The 13,311-nt window shown below is 38.7% G+C and overlaps 1 protein-coding gene across 16 annotated transcripts in view; it reads left to right on the top strand.

Annotated features, from left to right (window-relative positions):
* Positions 1-13,311, top strand: part of LYST (lysosomal trafficking regulator) — a 191,536-nt gene that overhangs the window by 100,963 nt on the left and 77,262 nt on the right. For all 16 annotated transcript variants that reach the window (XR_016388032.1, XR_016388033.1, XM_089897446.1 and 13 more), the window contains 6 exons: positions 2,385-3,012; positions 3,736-3,913; positions 5,704-5,873; positions 7,135-7,365; positions 9,014-9,180; positions 10,292-10,444. Coding sequence is in view for 14 of the 16 variants with exons in the window: in XM_089897446.1 (XP_089753572.1) it covers positions 2,385-3,012; positions 3,736-3,913; positions 5,704-5,873; positions 7,135-7,365; positions 9,014-9,180; positions 10,292-10,444 (1,527 nt within the window). In the remaining 2 variants the exon portion in view is untranslated. The remainder of the gene's footprint in view (positions 1-2,384; positions 3,013-3,735; positions 3,914-5,703; positions 5,874-7,134; positions 7,366-9,013; positions 9,181-10,291; positions 10,445-13,311) is intronic.

The raw sequence follows: 13,311 nt of genomic DNA, 5'->3' as shown, positions 1-13,311 counted from the left end.
GATAAATAAATTGTACATGTTTTAGCAGCATAATACAACCTGATATTCAGGATAAATAAATGGAAGGCTAAACTTAAAAATGATAGAATATGTTCAGGGAATCCATTTCACTACTTTCTGATATCCGTAACTCACGCTCAGTATAACAGGTGCCTCTCAGGAGAACTTAGGGAGTGGATGAGGCTCATGCCCTCTTGCTCTGGAATTCTCTCTCCCCTTCTGTCATAGTCATTTGTCTTTCATTAAGCTTCTGATTTATTTCCCCATTTTCTTCAAAAGCTATGTTAGGCTTACTGTCTCCTTTCCACCTGAACTCATTCTAGACAACTTCACTTGCCATGTGAGTGGCCATCCGTACTCTAGCCTTGACCCTGGGGACCGTCCCCTCTACTTTATCTACCAGTCTGCTTGCACCTGTCTTAGACGCCATCAAAGAGCGCTTCCCACCCGTAAACCTCCCGTCTCCCACTCTCTATGACAACTTCCTATCCTTCTGGTTTCTTTATCACCCTCCCAAGTTCCCTCTGCCTGTTTTCCCCTTCCAGCCTAGATCCCATCAGCCAATAATTTTACTTCTTCATTTTCCTTGTCTTGGCCTTTTAGCACGCTTGACCTGAAAAAGTCGAACCTTTCCTCAATCTAACCATCCTCACGCTGCTTAGAATTCCTGCCATTAAAAGGGTCTGTGGCATAGTTGGCCTTTTAATGCTGCCCTATAATTTTTCTGTATATTCAGAATCAGTTGCCTCTTCTTTCTCCATAGCAAGTATATTCAAGTCTTTAAGCTAACAGTACTTCTCTCTCTTCCTAGCTTGTTCTTAACAGAGAACCTCATCTCTATTTTTATAAAGAAAAAATAGGTACATGTCTCCTGGTTGTGAACTGACTGTATGTCTTTTCCTTTCCTGACTGCCATCCTCTCCCAGACTGAGACATTCCTTCTCCCAGACTGTTAGTCCCACCTACTCTTGTCTCCAGCTCCAATACAAATCATTAAATAGGCTGGTAAGATAGAGACATGGATAGATAGGACACAGTATCTGGGTATTAACCTCCAGTTTTCCTTCTCTCCCAAAGTGTTTCAGTTATTCTCTAGCACGTTTTATGGCCTTTTATTATAATATTTTAAGGCTATGTTTTAATTAGTTTTATTTGGAATTTCATAGGAAGTGTCATTTTTTAAATCATTGTGCATCACTCTGACACATTTTCTAGTACAATCATGCCCCCATTTTTTCCAGGTCGTTTGAACAGTCTCTTTTGGCAACCTTATTCCTCCAGCCAAAACCCAGAAATAACTAGGAAAAACTTCTGAGCTATGGAGCTGTTTTATTGCCACAAAGCCTGAGCTCTGAGCAGTTCATTCAGTGCTTGTTTACTTTATATCAGTGCTTCTCAAGTTTTAGCTTGCTGAAAAATCACCTGGAGAGCTGGTGAAAACGTAGATCCCTGGGCCCCTGCCTCACACGTTCTGATTCGGTAGATCTGGGGTGGAGCCTGAGAATGTGCATTTCAAACAGTCACACAGTGGTGCTTGATCCCCATGCTCCTGGCCCACAGACCATACCTTGAGTAGCATCCACTTATATCCCATGCACTAAGGATGAGAGTGATTTTTCTGGTCTCCTCCTACACAGAATATAAGAAGCAGAAAATTCGAGAGCTATGGCAAGAAGAGAAAAAACTGTTTCTTCTCAGTAATAGCAGCAAAAAGTGACTACAGAAAGGGAGGAGTGAGAGAACAGTCTAGGGACATTGAGCCTAGTAATAACAACACCAAGTACAACTATCACTAACGTTTATTGAGCACCTATTATATGGCAGGCACTATGCTAGGTGCATCATGGATATGATCTCAATCCTTAAAGCAGCCTTGCAAAGTAGATGTTCTGAACCCTCATTTTACATTTGCAGAAGTGAACACTCATCTCATTAAATGATCTACCTAAGCCACCTAACTAGCTGAACTATCGCTTGAATCCTGTTATATCTCGTTGCAAAGCCCACACTCTTTCCACTGTATCAAAGTGCATCCTAGTGACTGCTAGCCTGAGGTACATTGAGTTTCACTTAATTCACTTAATTTCACTTCAGTAGCACCATTAATCCTAATAACTTTGAATCACTCAGGCAATATTGTATTTTGTTAAGGAGACAGGTAAAGATATGTATTTTGGGAAAATTTTAATAAAAAGTAGTTAAAAGAAAAATAGTTTTAACCTTAAGAATTTTTAAGCATTAGTTACTATGATCGTTAGCCTGTATGGATTCTTCAGTATCACTAGATAAATGGGTTATTGCTCTGGTTGGGACCGATAGTGTAGAAAAGAAGTGGGCCCGCTCATAAGATTTTTCAGTACTGTTTTTGTGTCTACTCTCACCAGGAAACAATTCCTCCAGTACTGTTCCACAGCAGATGACTGCCAGCATGTTACGTTCTAGAAGCCTACCAGCATTTCCTACTTCTTCACCTCAAATACAACCACGAAAATTGACTGGAAGTTTGGGTTGTAGTATTGACAAGTTACAAAGCGTTGTAGGTAATGATGTTGCTTCCCAACCAGAGAAATGGAGCCCTCGGGGGAGTTCCGAGATGCTGAAGAAAGGCAAAGAAGATGCTTTTGTCAGTAGCTGTGAGTCTGCAAAAACGGTTTGTGAAATGGAAGCTGTCCTTTCAGCCCATGCCTCTGTCAGTGGTGTCCCAAAAGGAACATCGGGACTTCCAGTGGTCAAAGTAGACCAGAAGGAGGTGGGAACAGAACCCAGATCAGACGATGACAGTCTTGGGGATGAGTTCTGCCCACGCCGACCTGATTACCTGAAGGGGCTGGCCTCGTTCCAGCGAAGCCACAGCACTATTGCAAGCCTTGGGCTAGCTTTTCCCTCACAGAATGGCTCTGCAGCTGTCGGCCGGTGGCCAAGTCTTGTTGACAGGAACACCGAAGACTGGGAAAACTTTGCCTTTTCTCTCCGTTATGAGCCAAACCACAACCGAACTACAAGTGCTCACAGGTACTCACATGTTTTTGTATGCCAAACCCCTCCCCGCTTTTTTTTTTTTACTGTTCTTTGAAGAAGTTGTGTACTTGTAGAAATGTCTTTATTATGGGATCTCTTATAATATAACATATATATTAATAACAAATAAAGGTACCTTTCTCCTTATTTTAATACTAGGTGATATTGAATTCCATATTTAACCAAAGGATAAACCATAAATTGTTCCTGAAGAAAAAATTATCTTATGGTTTATTTAATTCCATATGGTTATTAGAGAAAAGCTCTTCAGTTTAGGGAAATTATACGATTTATTATCATTCCCAAAAGCATCTCAATTAGCACCATCAGTGAAACTTTCCACAGGATGATGGAAACGTTCACCTGTGCTGTCCACTGCAGGAGACACATAACACACTTGAAATGTGGCCAGTGCGGCTGAGCAACTGGATTTTTAGTTTAATTTTAAATAGTTTAAATAGCACAAATGGCTATTGGAAATCACAGATGTAGAATAGACTAGTGTTTAATAGATGATATACCTAAAGAATACCGGTGATAAAAAGTGATGGCAAATTTGTTAATCACAGTTAAATCAGGAAACATTTTTTAAACCTTATGCACTTTTGTTTCACATGTGAAAATTATTAGTACTCATCACAGTTCTTAAGGTAATCATGAGGCACTACTTTCCTCCCTGATCTTGTTTTGGTAAGACTTTCTGGGTCTCTGTTTTAGTGTAACTGAAGACTGTTTGGTACCTGTGTGCTGTGGGTTGTATGAACTCTTAAGCGGAGTTCTTCTCATCCTGCCTGATGTTATGCTGGAAGATGTGATGGACAGGCTCATTCAAGCAGATACGCTGTTGGTCCTCGTTAACCACCCATCACCTGCTGTACAACAAGGAGTTATTAAAGTAAGGGCAAATGCTAAATACGTTGTTTTCATTTGGAACGATAGACATATGCATAATTTAAAATTTGAATGTACATATTCAAATAGACCTGAAGCTTTCTTTTATTCTTAGGCATAATGAGCTGATGTGGTTTGTTACTTCTTACCTCTATTTTTCTCTGTCTTATCATCCAACTTTAAGCCCTCCTCCATATATTGATTCATATCAGTATGTTTTTTTAAGTCTACTACTTACAAGGAACACACAGGTCATTGGAAGTCTCTCCTGCAGTGTAGTATCGTTAAATCTTAGACACTTACTTCAGGTTTCAGCTCAGATGTCACCTTCTCAAAGAGGCCTTTCCTGTTCACCTTTCAAACCAGCTTCTGTCTAACCCTGCTCCTCACTTGTTCTATAATAGCATCCTAGGTGTGTCTTGTAAGTACCTTTTTAATTTGTTTGTGTATTTGGTTTTTTTTAACCTCCCATACTGAAATATAAGTCCTGTGAGGGTAGGCATCTTGTGTCTAATATATAAAAGGTCCTAAGTACATCGTTGAAAGAATAAATATTTGATATGAATGGTTCCCATTAGGAGACAACCCAATATTGAAATGGTCTTTAAAGATTCTCATTTTCTTAGTTTGATGTGGGATATTGTTAAATCAGTTGCAACCCACTATTTACTTAGCTTCCATTTCATGTGTAAAACACTGGGCTAGCTGCTATGTGGGATATAAAGGGGAATAAGCCTCCGCATTTAGGAGTTTATAGGCCAGTGGGGAAGAGAGACATATACCCAACTAAGTAAAATGTCAGGACTTGTGTGATGAGTGCTTCAGTGGTAGTATTAATGAAGAAGAATGGGAGCACAGGAAAAGCAAATAATTCTGATGCGGGAACCAAGGAAGGATTCATGCAAAAGGTGTAGTTTGTATTATGCTGTAAACTTAGAAAGCTTTTTAAGTAGGGCGGTAAAGAGGTGTGTGTTTTGGGAAGAATAGTCTGTCACCACTGTGAGGGAGTCATCGCAAGGGAGAGAGAGGTGGAAGTGTTGTGTTCGCAGGATATCACAGTGGTCCAGGGGAGAGATGATGAGTCCCTGATCTGGGGAAGTGGAAAGTCAAAGGACAGACAGATTTGAGAGACATTCACTGGAATGGAGGTGAGAGACCTTCATAATTACATGTGGGAAATCAGGACAAGAAAAGCCAAAAGTGAGATTAGCCTTAAAGTCTCATAGGATGGTGCTACTGTGCTCTAAGATCAGAACAATGGAAGAAGTGAGTTTGGAAGGAAAAATAATTACTTAGATTGTACACATGTTGCATTTAAGATTCTGGGAAAGGATGGAAGTTTAGGCGTATGCTCAAGGTAAATAAAATGTTAAGAAGTCTAGAAAAATAGAGGTCTGGGATATATATATATATATACATATATATTTTTTTTTTTCAGAGAAAGCTTCATACAGTGCTGACTCATTTTTCTTTTTTCAGAATTAGAATTAGGCACAAATATTCTACTTATACTCAGCTAAGGCTGCCAATCTGCTAGGTGTCCATGCTCAGCTAAAAAGCTAGTTTCCCATCACAAAAGTATTAAGATCTCCAAGACAGGGTCATCATTAGCATTCCGTAATAATCAGAGACAAAGTTCATTTTCGTTTTGCTATGGAGGTGGCATTTTTTTGAGCTTTCTCTGTTCTATACAGATGAAATTAAACAATAACTTACAACTACAAATATAATACACTGTCTGACTTGTATACATTATATAAAATTTTAATATATTGTCTAAATTATTTTCCTCAGCTATTAGATGCGTATTTTAATAGAGCATCTAAGGAACAAAAGGATAAATTTCTGAAGAATCGTGGCTTTTCCTTGCTAGCCAACCAGTTGTATCTTCATCGGGGAACTCAGGAATTATTAGAATGCTTCATTGAAATGTTCTTTGGCCGACATGCAGGCCTTGATGAAGAGTAAGTGGGTTCTTCCCTCCACCAGAATTGGGGATCTTTTGTCTTAAATGTAAAATTTGTTAAACTGACTCTTAACAAAATCGCTTGGTCACTCTTAGAAAAAATCTGCTAAAAGTCATTTTCCAGGTGAATCAATTTATTATTTTCCATATTATATTCTTTCTAATATAATTTCTCCCTTTGTATTTCATTCATTAGCTAGGAACTAGTAAGTAAGAAAGAAAGAAAGAAATGCTGCATCAGATGAAAGAAAGTGATAGTTAAGATTTGGTATCCAGTGTTAACCTGAGGTTAACTGAGAAGAAGGTGGCTTCTGTGGTCCCAGCAGCAGATTATAGGAGGGCTCCATAGACAAGCTCCTCACTCCCTCTGAGACCCGGCTTATCTGGGTGAAGAATAAATCCCCCACCTGGAATTCCAGCACACTGATTACTGAGCTTTGTCCCTGGTATAATGCTGAAGGATTAGCAAATCAGTACAAAAATTAAAGAATATTTTTCTCCCAAGTCAAAAGTTTGACAGAAAAGTTAAGCTGTTATTTCTATGTATGATAAAGTAGAGAGAAATGTGTGTCTTTGTATTATTATTAAGTGTCTCCTACTTATTTGTAAGTAGACCAATTCAGACCTTGAAGGATTTACTTATTAGTTGCAGCAATGACAATAGTACTTTGCATTTGCATACAGCTTTTGGCTCTTTCAAAGCAATTCTGCATCATCTCATTTGATTCTCACAAAGTCTAGAGAAGAAAGTAGCAAATACCACCACACATATTTGATAGATAAAGAAAATGAGGTATAAAACATGTAAATAATTTCCCTCCATCCCAGAGACAAAAGAGTATTGGAACAAGAACTCGAGATCCATTCCTTTCACTAGACTTCTTTTTACTAGTTCCCTGAAATACTGTGTAAAATAGTAGTCTTTTTTTTTTCCTGCACACTTGTTATATAGATCCCTAGAGCAGGGGATCTTTGGACAACTTAGTGGTTCATGGACAAATTAAAGTGAGTCAATTAAAACCATGAAATTGTATAAATGTTTCCCTTGAATATTTGCCTTGGAACAGACTTCTAGCAACACCTTTTATCTTTTTATTGGAGGGATTTATGATCTAAAAACAGTTAAGAATCCTTGCTTCCCTAATTTATGCTTTATAGCTTCAAAATCAAGTCAACAAAACGGCCCATATTGCAATCATTTTTCCTTATTTCATGGTTAATTGCTTCTAATGTGCTCTTAACTGTATTCTTTATTATAGATTTGATCTGGAAGATGTGAAAAACATGGGACTCTTTCAGAAGTGGTCTGTCATTCCTATTCTGGGACTAATAGAGACCTCCTTATATGACAACGTGCTCTTGCATAACGCTCTCTTACTTCTTCTCCAAATATTAAATTCTTGTTCTAAGGTAGCAGATATGTTGTTGGATAATGGTCTTCTCTACGTGTTATGTAATACAGTAGCAGCTCTGAATGGACTAGAAAAGAAGTAAGTTTTAAATCATTATTTAAAACTACATCTGATAAGAACTTTGGAAAGGGAAAAACTTTACTAGCAGGTTACATTAAAGCATTTGATATTTCATAATACTTTCAAAGAATTTCTTTCCTCCAAAACTGATTAAATTAAATTAAATTAAATTTGGAGGGCATATTTTCCATCATTTTCAAAAAGTTTGGTTTAAAAAAAATAAGCTATTTATATGACGTACTTTTAGGTAGTTAGAACCTGAAGACAAGGTGAATAAATTTAACTGTCCTCAAATATATTTACCAAGCTTCCACTATAGTCTTATAGAAATTATTATCCCCATCAGGAATAGGAAATTGAGGATTAGAGAGATGTAGTAACTTGTTGCAGATCACACAGCTAGTAAACAGAGAACTTGAGGCTGAATCTTCTCACTTCAGAAGCCTGTGCTTTACAGTCACCATGCTCTCCCACTTTTAGCATGCTGTACCGCTGTCTACTACCATAAATGAATTTCTAGTAGCAAAAAGTACATTGGCAAATGGCTGCCCACCCAATTGATTAACAGCTTTAAAAAATACATTAGGCCGTTATATTTTTATTTGGATTTTGTGCCTTCAGTGTCTGCATTTATGATGTACAGTATAACATTTTTATTAGCATAATGTTAAGATACACTTCTCTAGAAGCATCATCTTACTGCACGTTAAAACATTAACTATTAACTATAGTTTTGCAGAGAAGGCAGAGCATATCCTCGGTGACTCTCTAGGCAGGGAGGCTCCTGGGTGCTAGAGAGGACAACTTGTGGTCAGCTCAGTGCAGGTTTTATTGGGCACCTGTTTTATTGAGGATCTGTGTGCTGGGCATATGAGAAATACAAAGCATTGTATTCCTCAAAACATTTAGTCTTGATTATAATACAGTGCATGAAATTGGTGGAACGTGGGAAGAGTACCAGCAGGCTCCTGCTAAGAGCAGTTTGTTGCTGTTGTTGTTTTAAAGAAACTGTACTTACAGAATGTCCTTATATGCTACTCTATTGATTGCCGCCCCCCCCCCCCGCCGAATTTACCATTTCTAACTCTTGCTTGATTTTGAAAAAGTAAGTGGAGAGGCTTAATATCACACATTGAGGTAGATTATCAAGGTTAAAAATTGAGGGACAGAAGATACTAATTCATATTTATTAGGTAGTTGTAAGTGATTAATATATACGTTCAAATCTGTATCTCTTTTAATCCTTAAAATAAACATACATTTTGTAAGTGAGATTCAGAGAGGTCAGTTAATTTATTCAAATTCACCACTTCTGTGAAGGCTTCTCAGAATATCCCTCTTCATACCCATAGAATCTTCACCTTTAGTGTGTTGGGAACCTGCCAGTGCATTCCCACAGTATCTTGTGTTAGTCTCTGTTGTTACATTTACCACCACTTACTGGTTATAGTTATCTGTTCACTTGTCTGGTCCTTTGCAAGCTGAATTTTCACAGGAGTAAAAGCGTGTCTTCTTATTTCTGTTCCTAGCATGTAGTTTATGTAACCTGCCATAGAGTAAGCATGGATAAATATCGAATGAATGCATGAAAGAATGAATGAATACTGGCAGAACAGGAATTCAGACCAGTTCTTTTTGCCTTAAATTATTTGTTCTTTTTCTTTAGCGTTCCTTTGAATGAATACAGATTGCTTGCTTGTGATCTGCAGCAACTTTTTATAGCAGTTACAATTCATGCTTGCAGTTCCTCAGGCTCACAGTATTTTAGAGTTATTGAAGATCTTATTGTACTGCTTGGATATCTTCAAAACAGCAAAAGCAAGAGGACCCAAAGTAAGATCTAATTTTCATGGATTTGTGGGGGGCAGTTGTATAATAGCCAAAAATGTTAGTAGAGCCTAATCTCTTTCTCTGGCTTCTCTAGAGAGAGTGGGATAGAGGAGAGAAACTGTTTTACTGAAGGTTCATCCTTAACTTTGTTTACTGGCTTTAAAAAAAAGCCTTTTTAAGTGGCAAAAATTTAAAAGTGATGCCCTGATGTAATTAGTAGCTGCCAACACATCACTAAAAGAAGCTGCTAGGACTTCCCTGGTGGTGCAGTGGTTAAGACTCCACGCTCCCAATGCAGGGGACCTGGGTTCGATCCCTGGTCGGGGAATAGATCCCACATTCATGCCGCAACTAAGAGTTTGCATGCCGCAACTAAGAGTTCACGTGCCGCAACTAAGACCTGGTGCAACCAAATAAATAAATAAATATTGAAAAACAAAACAAAACAAAACAAAAACTGCTGATTTTTCTTTCCAAGTAGAATGAAAAGTCTTATGCTGAATAGTAACATAAAACATTAGTTTTCTTTAGTGGCAAATATTATAGTGAATAGGAGGCAGAAAAATGTGAGAATTTCTGGTTAAACGTTTGCCTTATATAATAAAAAGGCTGTTCTTTAAAACAATTATATAAAACGAAATAAATTTGTGAGCTAGTATTTTTCTATTGAATTTTTTATAGTAATCATTTGGAAATTTGCTTTAAAATTGCTTTTAAAGATGGTTAAGAAATGTTTACAACCATTGAGAACCCACATTGATCAAAAATTTTAAATTTATCTCTAATAAAACATTATTGGCAGTTTTTTTTTTTTTCTTTTGTGGTATGCGGGCCTCTCACTGTTGTGGCCTCTCCCATTGCGGAGCACAGGCTCCGGACTTGCAGGCTCAGCGGCCATGGCTCACGGGCCCAGCCGCTCCGCAGCATGTGGGATCCTCCCGGACCGGGGCACGAACCCGTGTCCCCTGCATCGGCAGGCGGACTGTCAACCACTGCGCCGCCAGGGAAGCCCTATTGGCGGTTTTGATATTGCATAAATGTAAGAATCAATTCAATTTTTAAAAAAATTAACAACCACATAGCTTGAAAACATTCTAGTATCTTCTGTTTTTAGATATGGCTGTTGCACTACAGTATAGAGTTCTCCAGGCTGCTATGGAATTTATAAGGACCACCGCAAATCATGACTCTGAAAAGCTTACAGATTCATCTCAGTCGCCTTCTGCTCCCCATCATGCAATATTTCAAAAGCGAAAGAGCATTGCTGGTGAGTGCTGAAATAATGTTTTAATAATTATAAATGGAAGGTAGCTTGACTCTCCTGTATTCTGATGGCACTCACATTTGAAAACATTTCTTTGTTTCAAAAGCTAAACTATAAAGTTTGAGAAGGTTTTCCTCCCAGAGGAGGAAAACTGCTACTTTCCTACTGCTTTCTTTTCAGTGCTGTTCTCATTCAGTTATCTCTTGAGCACCTGCCTTGTGCCAAGCACTGTGTTAAATGTTGACGATACAGTGATGAAAAAACTAAAAAGACACAGATTCTTCCCTTCTACTATAAAGTAGTAGAGAAATGTAGAAGGTAGGAATAGAGACCGTAACAGGGCAGCCTGATTTACATCCAGAGTTAGGGAAGCCTCTGAGGAAGTGGGATTTCAATATAAGGGGTGAGAAAGGAGTTAGCAGGAGCCAGAGGAAGAGTATTACAGGCAGAATGAACAGCTGACGTGCAGGTCCTGGGGCAGGAAAAAGCTAAGGTTGTTCAGAGAACTGAAAGAAAGCCATGTAGCTGAAGTATAGCCCTTGATGAGCTAGTGCTGCCAGATGAGGCTATACAGGACGGCATGAACCAGATCACGTGTCATCATATGGGCCATGTTAAGGAGTTTATTAGATTTTATCCTAATGGGAAGTTGTCAGAGGTTTTTAAGTAGCTGGCATGACATAACCAGATTTTCATTTTGTAAAGACCATTCTGGTTTCTGTGCAGAGAGGATTAGAGGAAACTAGGAAAGGTAGTGGGAAGTGCAAGGAGGAGGCTATTGCAATAGTCAGGGCAGGAGATGATGGTGGCTCGGATATGGTTATGTTATGCACGTGCTGTAAATGAGGACATGCCATCAAATTCTTATTTTTAATATTGTTAGACTTATTGTTTCCACAAAATCTGCTCTGACCTATATACACATTAATTCAGAAAGATAGCGTAAACACCCCACACACATACACATTGGCTCTATATATGCGCGCACACACACACACACACACACACATATACGTCTGTATATACTGGACATAGGTACATGTGCGCACGCACACACACACACACATATATGTCTGTATATACTGGACATGGGTGCATGCATGCGCACACACACACACACACATATATACGTCTGTATATACTGGACATAGGTACATGCGTGCACACACACACACATATATACGTCTGTATATACTGACATAGGTACATGCGCACACACACACACACACCTATACGTCTGTATATACTGGACATAGGTACATGCGTGCGCGCACACACACACAGACAGACAGACACACACATATATATACGGCTGTATATAGTGGACATAGGTACAAGTGCACGCACACACACACACATATATATACGTCTGTATATACTGGTCATAGGTACATGCGCGTGCACGCACACACACACACACACATATATATATATACGTCTGTATATAGTGGATATAGGTACAAGTGCACACACACACACATATGTATGTCTGTATATAGTGGACATAGGTACATGTGCTCACACACACACATATACGTCTGTATATACTGGACATAGGTACATGTGCACACACACACATATATACGTCTGTATATACTGGACGTAGGTACATGCACACACACACACACATATATATATATATACGTCTATATATACTGGACATAGGTACATGCGCACATACACACACACACACACACACACACACACACACACACATTTCTCCAAACAGAGGACTTGGTAAATTGTTTGAAGTTTAATCACCCGTACAGTCTTGAGGGCTTTTAAATCTAAATCTTTCTTCTACCTGAGTTAAACTGCTTCATTGTGGTTGGTGCTATGCCGAAGTTTAAAACCATGTGAAACACTCATCTGTAGAGAAAAGCTGTCAAATATACATTGTTTCCCAGGAGTATGTTTACATTATGCTAAATGAAAGTTTATGTAAATAAAACTTGTAAAACATCCACGTAACTAAACTTATCTCCCTATACATCCTTCCTTAATTTATTTATTATTTTTTTAACATGTTTATTGGAGTATAATTGCTTTACAATGGTGTGTTAGTTTATGCTTTATAACAAAGTGAATCAGCTATACATATACATATGTCCCCATATCTCTTCCCTCTTGTGTCTCCCTCCGTCCCACCCTCCCTACCCCACCCCTCTAGGTGGTCACAAAGCACCGAGCTGATCTCCCTGTGCTATGCGGCTGCTTCCCACTAGCTATCTATTTTACATTTGGTAGTGTATATATGTCAATGCTACTCACTCGCTTTGTCCCAGCTTATCCTTCCCCCTCCCTGTGTCCTCAAGTCCATTCTCTATGTCTGCATCTTTATTCCTGTCCTGCCCCTAGGTTCTTCAGAGCCAGCTTTTTTGTTTTTTTTTTTAGATTCCATGTATATGTGGTAGCATACTGTATCTGTTTTTCTCTTTCTGACTTAACTTCACTCTGTATGACAGACTCTAGGTCTATCCACCTCACTACAAATAACTCAATCTCATTTCTTTTTATGGCTGAGTAATATTCCATTGTAAATATGTGCCACATCTTCTTTATCCTTCCTTGATGTAATATCTGAATATAATCTGTCCTCATGAGCTTCCCTCCCAGTTGTGCCTCTTTTGTCCCAGGTGGAGTTCCACCTTTTACCAAGTCTGGCAGTAGTGCTCAACTGCCTGCATGCCAAAAGGTGACTTTTGGACCATTTTCCCTTTGCAGGATTTCTTAGGTAGTCAGAGACTGCTTAGATGGAATTCACCCTCTTTGACAGAGGAAAGTATACCTTTACTACCTGCACAAATGCCTGCTATTTCTTCCTTCTTGACGTTTCTCTGTCTCATATCTGTTTCTTCCCTTTTCTACCT

This window comes from Delphinapterus leucas, chromosome 16 (assembly GCF_059928025.1).
Source record: "Delphinapterus leucas isolate spDelLeu-1000000601 "Yukka" chromosome 16, BTC_Dleu_Yukka2, whole genome shotgun sequence".
Taxonomy (NCBI): domain Eukaryota; kingdom Metazoa; phylum Chordata; class Mammalia; order Artiodactyla; family Monodontidae; genus Delphinapterus; species Delphinapterus leucas.
Note: the sequence above shows the minus strand (reverse complement) of the source record. Positions and strands in the feature narration are given on the sequence as shown.